Source organism: Malus domestica, chromosome 06 (genome assembly GCF_042453785.1).
Source record: "Malus domestica chromosome 06, GDT2T_hap1".
Taxonomy (NCBI): domain Eukaryota; kingdom Viridiplantae; phylum Streptophyta; class Magnoliopsida; order Rosales; family Rosaceae; genus Malus; species Malus domestica.
In genome coordinates this window covers 30,270,636-30,283,408 of record NC_091666.1, presented here as the reverse complement: position 1 = coordinate 30,283,408, position 12,773 = coordinate 30,270,636, and the positions used below count along the sequence as shown (strand labels likewise).

General features: G+C 34.3%; 1 protein-coding gene and 1 long non-coding RNA gene across 3 annotated transcripts; one reads left to right on the top strand and one right to left on the bottom strand.

Annotated features, from left to right (window-relative positions):
• Positions 1-3,251: 3,251 nt before the first annotated feature.
• On the bottom strand, positions 3,252-4,202 carry LOC139197121 (uncharacterized). The gene is made up of 3 exons (XR_011582248.1): positions 4,067-4,202; positions 3,716-3,920; positions 3,252-3,572 (listed from the first exon to the last, which is right to left on the bottom strand). It is a non-coding gene; the product is annotated as an uncharacterized lncRNA (long non-coding RNA).
• On the top strand, positions 3,269-5,257 carry LOC103437719 (transcription factor WER-like). 2 transcript variants are annotated; one of them, XM_008376216.4, is made up of 3 exons: positions 3,269-3,701; positions 3,772-3,901; positions 4,748-5,257. In XM_008376216.4, exons 1-3 carry the CDS (start codon positions 3,581-3,583, stop codon positions 5,181-5,183), a joined length of 687 nt encoding a protein of 228 aa, XP_008374438.1. In that variant the 5' UTR covers positions 3,269-3,580; the 3' UTR covers positions 5,184-5,257. The 2 variants fall into 2 exon arrangements, with proteins under 2 accessions (XP_008374438.1, XP_008374439.1); XM_008376217.4 differs by having other exon boundaries at positions 3,562-3,701; positions 3,780-3,901.
• The last annotated feature ends 7,516 nt before the right edge of the window (positions 5,258-12,773 follow it).

The following is a 12,773-nucleotide window of genomic DNA, read 5'->3' as shown; positions in this document are numbered from 1 at the left end:
TTATATTTATGTTTTTGACAAGATATTTTTGCGCTAAGCAGTATCCTTTGAATATAAGCCGTCGGGTGGAAGTTCTGGAAAATATGAAGAAAAACAAACCAAGTCGTGTAAAAACCATAGAGAGAAACTGTTATAGTATTAGATCTCTGTTTTTCAGAAAATTTGTGATGGTTTAGTTGTTTTCGATCAGAAGCTAGCTAGCTTCCATTGGAAAAAGGAAAATACTAGGAGTAATTAATTAATTGTATATCAGCTGGGTTTGGAATCCCGCAAAGGGATCCTCTCCGAATTGCTTCTTCCTAATACATTAAATCAGATAATCCGTACCATTGAAAATTGATCCAACAGCTAAAGTTATTATAACTTTAAAATTGACCACTGTTTGTAACAGCTTGATCAAATTTCAATGGTACGAATCTCCTGATTTGGTAAATTATAATGAAAGGATCCGAAGATATCTCTTTTATGGAATCCTATACGTGCTCTGAATTATTCGATTAATATAAATTATATAGTTTCATATATATATATATATATATATATATATATATATATATCAAATTGTCGCCATTTTCCTATCATGTAGCGGTAAATTTAGTTTAGCTCAATCTGTGAATACGTACTACTACTGGGACCAGGATCCTCTCCTGAGCTAAGGATGAGGATCCTCCTCATCAAGGGATGTGGGCCGTTGGATGAAAATCCAACGGCTACAATTATTATAACTTTAAAGAGACCCCATGTTTATAGCCGTTGGATTTTCATCCAATGACCCACACCAATTAATGAGGAGGATCCTCATCCTTAGCTCAGGAGAGGATCCTGATCCCTACTACTGGACTAGCCCCGAATTCAAAGACAGTGAAGCCCTACTCTCTCTCTCTCTCCGGGAAATTCTAGGTTGGAAAAGCAAAAACAAAATAAAAATAAAAATAAAGAATCCAATGATTTAGAAGTTTTGTAGTCCGTCGTCTGCCTCAAAATTTGAAATTCTTATTCAATTTCTTTCGCCATGATTTACAGGTCATGCATGAATCCAGATTTGTGTGTACAATTTAAACATTCACGCGAATGAATATATATATATATATATATATATATATATATATATAGGTGCCATGAAACAAAAAAAAATGACCAAAATGGTGAAAGTGTGACAAATAAACAAACGAAAATGTTTCACCAATTTATGTATGCGAACATAAGCCAAATGAAGATATATAAAGATTTTTTTCCCAATTTTTTCAATCGATGGAAAGAGACTCTATACGATGGATTTGATCAGCAAAGAACAGTAGACTCATTAATAATGTGTCATATGTTCAAGTCGTGAAAACAGTATTTTTACAAAGTAAAGATAAGACTGGATACGATAGATGTTTCCCTCTCTCCTTGGCCCTTGCAAGTGAAGAACATTGTTGACTTGAGGTCATCCTTTTTTGGTGATGCATGTGTGTCCTATTGGTTTTTTCATGTATGAACATATATAGCTACATATATCTTTCGTACATGTGCATTGTTTTCATTTCTGAGGCAAAGTTTGAATCTTTATTTTTGGAGAACTTTAATGAAAAGTTTCCGATACTGTTTAATTTAACGAAAAACCATATTTTTACATTAAACAGTCAATCATGGTACTGCTCACTTTACCTTTTATTTTGTCAGTTAAAATTAAAAGTTTTCAAGTTATTTTCATTAATTTTCTTTTATTTTTGTTCTTAAATATGCTTTGTCCTTGTGTTTCTGCCATAAAAACACGCCAATCTTTATCATGATTTTCACGAGAAATAAAACATGGAAATCTGAGTTTGAAAACTCTTTCTAGCGTCTGAAAGGAAAATATCATTAACTAAGACGTGTCTGATAATTTGATTATACCTTTAAAAACATTTGAAATTATACCTTAAAAAACATTTGAATAATCACTTTTAAGATATTTTAAGTACCATTAGAATATGATAATGGGTAGTGCTGTCCACACATCCGTTTTCACTTCTCATACATCACTCTCAATTTTTTATTACCGATAAATTGAAGAAGATCAATGGCCAAATATTAACAATGTTGTGTGCAAAGTAAAAATAGGTGTATGAATAACACTTTACAAGGATAATACATAGGTAAAAAGCTTTGTCATTATTGCATAGGGAAGGTTAATTTTTTTTTTCTTTTCCTTAATGATGAATTGGGATATCTTACTAATATAAAGGTTTCTTGTCATTTGGTTGATGATTGGAAAGCTTAGAAATTTGATCATTTGCACCCTCACATTGTCAAACTGAAATTATGAATTTAGGCACCCAACTCATTTAAACTTTTTATTGATCTTCATTCCAAGACCCAAGAAGTGTCCAAAACTTCATTAATTGACTTCATCCAAAATATTGGAGCTTCTTCTACCTCCATGTGTAGATGGCAGATGCACCGCCAGCAAGATATAAAGAGAGAGAGACTGAGGAGTTTGGCGCTGACAATGATGGCATCCAATCGATATGATGATGTGTTAATGGCCGTCTGCTACAGAAGCCATAGCCTTCTGCTGTCCGGAGGCAGATTGTCTACTTCCTGTTTGAATGCCATTCTCATTCATTTTTATTTGTACGGTTACGATTAAACCATGTCAACATTTTATATTCTTATTATTTTTTGTCTTATTATCTCTATAATAAAATTAATATAAAATATTGACGTAGTTTAACGGTGATCGCACAAAATAGGAAAAGATGAGAATGACACCTAAACAGAGGGCAGACAATCTGCCTCCTTGCTGTCTATACAGAATACACACAAACACACACACACACACACACACACACATATATATATATAACATATTCAATCTTTCTACAATAAATACAAATAATGTATCGACGACATATTAACAACTATAAGTTTGTATAAATCTACAATATTTGGGGATATTCCATCCACTGGATTTTTAAGTTTTTTGACAATCGTTAGATTAAATCTAAGAATCTAAGTGGCCGTGTATTCAATGTTCTAAAGTATTGTAGTCACATCTCTAAAATTTATCAAAAATATCAATAATATTAAAGACATATTCACATTATAAAAAGTACAGTTAACTGCATAGTAGAAAAAATCACTATTTTAAGAGTCTAAGTATCTTTGATCACTTTATAAATTTGTATGAAAATGTATATCCGTACATGTATATGACAGTATAGTACTGCCAAGCAAAAGTATTGCCGATGGCTGCAGATATAGAGAGATGGTGAAATTGGATAGCCACGCACTCACTAATTCTATCACACATGTTCACACACTCTCTCCCAGGTCTCAGCACTACTAGCTTAATTTTGCCCATATTATACATATATTCACAAGCACTATTTATACATTTCCATCAGAAAGGCCACCACATTCAGTAGACTTCCAACAAAAGAGCTCTCTCTCTCTCTCTCCCCTTTCCTGCTTCACAACATCTGCAAGAATATTTATACATTTCCATCAGAAAGACCACCACATTCAGTAGACTTCCAACAAAAGAGCTCTCTCTCTGTCTGTCTGTCTGTCTCTCTCTCTCTCTCCACTTTCCTGCTTCACAACATCTGCAAGAATGGAAGGTGGGGGGAATGAGTATAAGAAAGGTCTTTGGACAGTGGAGGAAGACAGAATTCTAATGGATTATATCAGGGAGCATGGCAAAGGCAAATGGAATCGTGTCAATAAAGTCACAGGTAATTACATTTACCACATGATTATAATCATTTGCTTGATTAAGTTCATAACACAAACATTGCATGTTAGGATTGAAGAGGTGCGGCAAAAGTTGCAGATTAAGGTGGATGAACTATCTAAGTCCCAACGTGAAGAGAGGTGACTTCTCTGAGGAAGAAGATGACCTCATCATTCGACTCCATAAACTCCTTGGCAACAGGTTCCTCCATAACCTCCTCCTTCAGAATAATTTAGGAAACAAATTAATGTCGGAGATTTTTCAAACCAAATGAGCCTACCGGTAAGCACAGTAGGTTTGTCGGTAGAATTGAACTACGTAATTGAGGTTCAAGTGGAAACAAAAAATACGTACAAATTAAGGTACCTTTCTTCTGTGGTAGGTTGGTGAGAGTCTATGATTTCTGCGTGATTAACTTGCTCCTGTGTCTTAAATTTTTCTGCAAAATTTTTGCTATAATTGTAGAAAGATTTTTCAGCAATCACTGTTAATTATTCCATCTTTCTTGGCTTTTCATTGTGGATCCCAACCCCAAGTCCCAACAAATAATACCGTGCAGTGTCCACTGCAATTATTTTCAACCATTATTTCTCTGGTGAGGCTAGTACATTGTATTTAATACTAGACAACTACAGTTGCACACTTGCCCTAATGCACCACTCTAGTTTTTACTGGGGACAATGATGTGTGCATACATATGCTTCTTTGCAATTATGCCAATTTACCCAAATCAAAACCAAAAAGAAAGAAAAGCCACTAGGAATGCCCTAGTGGTGAGGGTGTGGGTAAGGGGTGGGGTAGATTTGGTCCCAGGTTCGAGGCCTGGTGTGGGTGGGGTGGAAAAAAAAAGAAAAAAGAAACTTTACTTACCAATTGAATTGGAGATACTAAACAGAAGATAAGTTGTGCGTCAATTACAATTTAGTGCCTCTTTATTATCTGCTTATTGTTCCACCGGTTCTCTTTTTGTTTGGAAATTGTAATTGATTCTATTTGTATTTTCCAACTTGATATTGATCTTAGATGATTATTGTTTTGTCTAATTAGATGGTCCTTGATTGCGGGACGTGTTCCTGGAAGAACTGACAACCAAGTCAAGAACCATTGGAACACTCATTTGAGCAAGAAGCTTGGTGTCAATTCAAAGAAGGGAAAGACCAAAGCCAAGACTTATCCCGACTTAGAACGAGCAAAAAAGAACTCCTGCACGCCCTCGTCAAACTCAAACTCCGAGTTGCAGCCACTTCCCAATTCTGATTCCAATTCTAATATATTTGGTGATGATGAAGTTGCAGCTGCCATTGATGGATTTGATGATGAGATAATGAACATCAAGGACAATAATATTGGCACTAAAAGTGGGGTTGGTTTTAGCGACATGTGGGAGGCGATGATGATTGGCAATGACCTTAATCTATATAGCTCTTATTTATTGGACCCTACTCTGGATGATCACTACCCTTTTCAATTTGATCATTTGTAGACTTTATTATTGTATTATTGTATATCTTTAATCTTCATTTTCACTAATTGATAATCTAATTTATTTTTTGTTAATTAGTTCTGAAATACCAGTTGAGTGAAATTTTTGATGATTTGAAGATTCCATGGGCAAAATCTAATTAAATCAAACGTGAAGACAGAGTCATTCACATCAGGACAAGTCGATAAGTGTTCAGTGGCTGTATAAGGTTCTACTGTCTTTGCCAGAGTCAGTGTTCACCGTTTTGGTATGTGGTCCTCTTCCTTCAATTTTTTCAGAAAAACCTTACACATTACCTTAGTCCCATAGTTTAAATAAGGATATATATCTCCCTTATTAAGATTGACCAATATATATACATATAAAAATTTTACGTTAAGTTTAATTGCATTCTTGATGATATATATGATAATGAATCGATAACTGTAAAGTTGAATTATCAACGATATCAATCATCAATAACGTATCTGCATGTATTTAAAAAAAATGCAATTAACTACATTATATAAAAAATACCATTCGTGTGGAACACAACAAGAACGCAACATGTCCAGGATAAAGTATAGGTAGAAGAAACCTTGGGTGTGAATATCCGGGAAATATTTGGTCACGTGGTGACTACAAAAATTACTCTAAGTTGAGATTCTTACATGCAGTCGAAGATATATACCTTCATCATTATGACATTTATCATGTGATGTATCTAGATGATTGGAAGATTTTTACACGTAAAAATTACTGTTGATCTTAGGAAGCAAAAATGCAAGCCTCGTCTACTTCTCTTGGTTCCTTTGTGCACGTGCGAATAAACTATTGCACTGTTGAAATCGAACACATAGTAGTTGTCTTATTTCTCTGAGATTTTGCAACCCAATCAAGGTGGGTAAAAAAGTAGGTAAAAGATAGGAAATTTGTGATGGCCTATGGGAACTTGTCCTGTATTACCCAGGTAACAATGACCAAAGAGGAAGAACAGACGACTGCAACTCTTTTTCGAGAGAGGAAGCCGAAAAAGCAAAAGGGTATGGTGATATGGGCAAATGGGCTTGCCTTTCAATCTCTGATCTTGTCAATTTTTTGTTCCCAAACCCTAAAGCTCCCCTCTTTGGAAAATAGCTGTTGGATGGGTTTGAATTGCTATCCCCACAACATGTAAATAATTGCTCTTTTGAATGATGTAAAAAGTTGCTTTATTTGTCTACTTGAACGTCACTTCCCTTTCAACAACAAAATCATTGGCATTGAGAAAGAAGAGTCCATTACAGCATTTGCTCTCCAAAGAAGATTTGTTTTCAGGATATAATTTTTCTTTCTTTAGTAATATTTCTTGATTCTTCTCCATTGATTTATATCCCTTTCGGTGCATTTTTAATGAGATTTCGTATTAATGAGAACTCAATCTAATGAGTACTCATTTGTAATCGATTTACTTAAATTCTAGTAGAGAACAATAACTTTGTCAATGTAATAGCTACAACTGCGTCGGCATTTAGGTACGAATTCATAAGTACAAAAATCCTTGGTCGAAAAAGAAGTGTATTGTGGCTATATATAGTAATAATAAACTTGTGCATCTTTTAAGTAATCATCTGTGGAATCTCATATGCATAAAAAAGCTCTATTGTAAGGACTTGGTTTCTCTAGCCTCCCACTTCCCATACATTCGCATCCCCTCCTATTTGTGTGGTCACGGTTAAGGTACATCAACATTTTATATTACTATTGTTTTTTATCTTATTATCTTTATAAAAAAATCAATATAAAATATTTACGTGGTTTAACTGTGACCGCATAAAATAGGAGGTGATAAGAATGTATGAGAAGTGGAAGGATAGAGAAGCCGGGTCCTTATTGTAAACAGCCGATGAACAAGCAGGAAAGCACTAGCTAGCTACCTATAAGCCATCACTTCATCTCTACTTTATATTTATCATGATCGGGTGGTCCAATAAATCCAAATTGCCACGTTTTTAGGACTTTATTAAAAGTTGAAAAACTCTGCTCATAATCTGCATTGTATGCTGGAAAATAGGTTTAATCGGCACATGCCACAAATGATTAACGAATGCAGAGATATCAGGTACCTGCATGCCTTTCAAACCTCTCAAAGCTGCAACGAATATGTACATAGGGAAAGAGAGTAGGGTTTGTAATCGAATCTCTGTACTCCCCTACAAATTAGTCACGACTCACAAGTCACAACACAAAGTGCATCATGCATGCAAAGACTCTGCTAGCTAAGAGAAACATGAAAAGCGTACGTGTATAACTGAAGTATTCTTTTACTTTTAGTTGCATGGAACGGATCTTTGACCTAATCTAATTCTAATGCATTTATCTATCTGCTCTCACCACTTAGATCTTAACCGGACTAGCTTTAACATAAGTATTCTATTTATTCGAATTGGTGGAACTTTATACATGCACTATATGTCACATGTTGTGTCTATAAATTTGGAGGAAATGGTTTGGTTATTGTTTTATGTAGATCACATGAACCAAATAAAAAAGCACAAATAAGGCAAGCTTTGCAGACTTGGTCCCATTTGGGTCTATGACTAGCTGTTTCGAATGTGATATATGAACTTTGTAAGCTGGAATATTCTATCGCATACTTTGTTTTATCAATATTTTAAAGATTTTAAGACATTTTCAGTATTGAAATTTTTTTAGGCCCATTTGTCTTATCTTTACAACCAACTTAACATTTTTTTCAACCCAACTTATAAATTTGCCCTTAATAAATAAGGAAAACTAACGAAAATGGCTTGAAAACTTTGAGTTTTAACGATAAACAAAATAAATGGTAAAATGAATAGTACTAGGATTGACTTTTTAGTGTAAAAATGTGATTTTTCATTAAATTGAACAGTACCGGAAGTTTTTCGTTAAAGTTCCCTAATAAATAGGAAAAAGAAAATAAAGATAGTGTTTTTCTCTCAACACCTAATAACCAGGCCTCAAGTTTGTTGTCCCGAATTATGTGTCTTCTATGTGTCTTCTTTTTTTTTTTTTTGAACAACCCAAGGCTAAGAAGCCAAACAGAAACAAGAAAGCCTACTCCGAGGCAAACACAACGAAACTAAACACAAAGCAAAGCAGTGAGCGGGGATACAAACCACAGACACTTACACACAGTAAAAGTGTCACCCCAACCCACCACAAACGGCTAATGAGGACAAGGAAGACCATCACTACAGAAAACAAAGCAGTGAGCGGGGATACAAACCACAGACACTTACACACAGTAAAAGTGTCACCCCAACCCACCACAAACGGCTAATGAGGACAAGGAAGACCATCACTACAGAAAACAAAGCAGTGAGCGGGGATACGAACCACAGACACTTACACACAGTAAAAGTGTCACCCCAACCCACCACAAACGGCTAATGAGGATAAGGAAGACCATCACTACAGTAAAAGTGTCTTTTCTTTAGTTTTGTGACACTTATCCTCCACTTAACTTTAAAACTTTACACTATTACTTTGCATAAAAATTAAAAAACTATAAAATAAAAAAAACCCAATGTTGAACCTCATCATCCCCAATCTCCCTGCATTCCTTCCCCTAATCTCCTGCAATCCTTCAAAAGAAGCCCTTAAACCCCGTGGAAACTCATGATCCTTATCGTCCTAATCAACCCTATCAATCCAATCACTTATCACAGTCCTCAATCTCCCAACCTGTAAAAGAACCCACAATCCTAAGACGTCCTCCCAAATAGTCTCTGTCTCTGCCGCTAATTCAACCCAAAAAACCCAGAACCCACAATCCTCTCTTCCGCCAATTCAATACAAACAAACCCATAACCAGTATGGTAAGGAGGATGAGGTTGACGACAAAGAAGACGACCTAGTACCGGTGGGTTGTGGGAGCCTAAACTGGGTTTTTGATTTGACCCAAAAGAAGAAGATGACGATGATGGTTTGGTGAATATAGAGGCCAGCGATTGGGAGCGAAAAGGGTCGGCGATTAAGGTTGAAACGGTAGGCGATTGGGGCGAGGGGTGGTTGTCGGGGTGATGAGTTCTTGTGGGTTTATTGCTTTATTTGTTTTCTTTAATTTTTTTAATTTTATAGAAAAAGGTTAACAATGTTTTTGTAAGAAATATTTTTTAGTGTGACCGGTACATGAGATGAAACATTACATATCATTATACAAAATGTGAGATATGTGTGCTAAAAAGTTAATAACTTAAAAAATAAAATTTTCCACGACTTTTATTAAAACACGTGGTATACCACTTATATTCCCGTCACAATTAAAAATTTCTCCTTCTCATAACCTCGAGAAGAACCGTCAACATCAATTCATACATGCCTCTTTCTTGATTGATTGATCGAATCCAAGTTGGCATAAAAAACAAGAAAGAAAGCAGAGCATCTATTGGATTCATCAGAGTTTCGATTGTGTTCGCCAAAAAAAAAAGAAAAAAAGGAAGGGTCTCCTGGTTTGCTGGGCAACGTGAAACCTCCAATGTGTTTTATACGATGGTGGCTTGTTCTAATTGTTAAAAAAAAAATTATTTCAAGGCAAAGTTGGAATTTTATTAAAGGAGTTTTTAAGCTGGTGCAGAGATCAAATAAATTTTTTCTTTTAAGTATTTTGTTGTTTTCCTAATTCGCTTCTTATATGCATCTATAAATTAGGACGAAGAGGCATTTATAAACTGAAAAAAAGTTGTTGGGGTTGCATTATAAAATCAATTGGTTTTATGGTATAATCTTAACTTTTTTTATAGTATTATTAGAGTAGGTTGTCTCTCGTGTGATGCTTAACGGCCACACTTCGCGTCACTTCTTTTGTGTTGTCCATATGATATGCTTGAAAATTTGACACACGTGACAGGTTGTGTTGAGTATCCATCTTACATCGAGAAAAAAAGACCTTTCAAGAGCTTATAAGAGGTTGAGTTACTCTCAATATTGCCAATTAGTTTTATAGTGGAACCTCAATTTTATTCGTAAACTACCCTTAAGGTGTTGGTTTGTTATATTTCATAGGGTAAATTATATTTGGCACTCTCAAGTTTGAGGGCAATTACAACCGATATATCATCTTTAAAACATTGCAATCTCATAAACAAACTTACGATTTAGTTGCAATGTCATACATCCATAAGAAAATCTGATAAATTAACCGTTAAGTAATGACGTGGATTCCAACTTTGCCACATGTGGATTAAAAACAAATAAAAAAGGTTTAATTACAAATTTTCTTGTTGGATAGGTATAAATAATTAAACACCATCCCCACCCTCCTATTAATACTGGTGACCACCTTCTTTTTTCTCTCTCTCCTCGGTTTGACGACAATATGTAGCAAGCGAGCCACTAATGAGTCGATATTATACTATATATTTTACCCTATTCTTAGTTATAATTTATTAGTTATTTTGTGAGAATTTTGATACTTTGGTTTATATTATTAATGTAGGACTTTCGACTTCCTCTGGGGCAAAACATGATCAAATTGATGAATTTTGGAGTAATTCCAATTCGAGGATGTTTGTGAGTCTGTAGACTTATTCGTATCAAAGTTTCAGATTTTTCTACCAAGGCGTTTGGCCGTGGCAATGAAATAAAGGCCTAGAGCGCAGCTTTCCCAGATTGACATTTTTGGATGTTTTGGGTATTTTGAATGTCAAGATGGCATATTTTGAGAAGATTACTTCTGAGGATTTGTTAGGGACATCTCAAGCTTTAAAATAGACCTTTTGGGACCAAATCGGAGTTGATTTGTTTGGTCAAAAGTTGGATCTTCTATGAAGTCTGAATTTCAATTTAAGTAGGAAACCTTTTATTTGATAGTTTATTATTTTATTATGTTTCCTAGTTTTATCTAATACCTTTTATAGGTAGGGTTTTATTTTCTAGTAGTATAAATAAGGCTATTTAGCCATTAGGGAGACGAACGCATTACTTTAGAGAGAAGGTGCTACTTTGGAGAATTCAGTTTAGAGAGTTTTTGACAATTCAAGTTTATTTTCAAGGTGTTTTCTATCCATGCTTTTAATATTATTTTGTTTTATGATTGTTCATAACTAATTTCGTTTGCTAGGATGAAGCCACGAGCCTTAGCAAGAATATGTAGTTTCTTTTCAATTTACTTATGATATTACGCATGCAAGTTTTGAATTGTTAATCACCGGTTAAAACTATCTATTTGTCTTAGTGATTGGCTACCATTAAGATATTTTAAAAAGTAATTTGATGCAATTTTGGCGGAGGTTGTCCTTGGAATTAACTAATTAACTAAGGTTTCTTGTGGTTAGTATGTGTAACTTCTTAGGATGGACGACACGTCTTAAGGGTTGCATGGTTTTTTTCAAAAGGTTTTCACAAAACTTAATGAGTCTTGCATGTTCACATTCGATCTGAACACCACAGACGGATTGCATGTTAGATATACATTTTATGTTGGAGGTTCCAAGTAGGATATACTTTAGGAAAACCTAACCTTCAAAATATGCATGGGTAATTCAAAAGTGATTGGAAGAACTGCGTAAGATTGTTAAGGTGATGGCGGAACCCTAATGCTCAAATTGATTTTCAAAACTATTTTCTTTTGTTTCCTTTACTTTGCCAATTTATTTAATTGTTTTTAATTAAATTAGTTTTTAATATTTTAGGTCATAAAATCAACCTCTTCCAAACTTTGTTTTTAAATAATTAATTAAGATTTGGTATTGACATAAGTTATTCATTCAATCCATGTGGAGAACGATCTTGCTAGAGCCGACTATACTACAGTTACCTTATACTCTTGTAAGGATTTAAGTGTTGTTATCCCTACTTTTGTAGGTGGTAAAAATCCTAAGCCACCGTTAGACCCCCTATGCAAAGTTCCACAACATAAAAAATGAATGTGGGCTTATATTTATCATGTCATCACTTAACAATCAAATAAACATATTACATTACAATTAAATCGTAAGTTTGTATTTGAAACTTATAATTGGTTGATTCTGAATTGATAAGTAACTCGTGGTATTGGTTTCGAAAGAGAGATGGTTTTTGGTCAGATGTTTAGTGGCATTACAACACGTGTGTGTGACATGCCCCATGATGCAAACAAAGATTCTAGTTTCAAGCAGTTCATGTCCATTTGGATTATGTGACATGTTCTTTCAAGTTTCAAGCATTTGTTCTTTTTTTTTCTTTTTTTTGAACTTTAACGAAAAGCTCCCGATACTTTTTATTTTAACGAAAAATCATATTTTTACACTAAAAAGTTAATATTGATATTATTCACTTTACCCTTTATTTTGTCATTATCGTTAAAACTCAAAGTTTTCAAGTCATTTTCATTAGTTTTCCTCTTTATTTTTTGTTTTATTAAGAAAAGCAAACAAATATTCTAGTTTCAAGCAGTGCATGTCCATTTGGATTATGTGACATGTCCTTTCAAGTTTCAAGCATTTGTCCTTTTTGTTTTTTGTTCTATTAAGAAAAAGTAATGAATCGATTGAAGTCTTTCATTCACAAGTTATTGACAAAATGCGGTCCTATTTTTATCTCTTTCTTTTCATGTTAGGTTTCGTAAAATTTGGTACTTAGTTACGATCAAACAACATAAATAATATT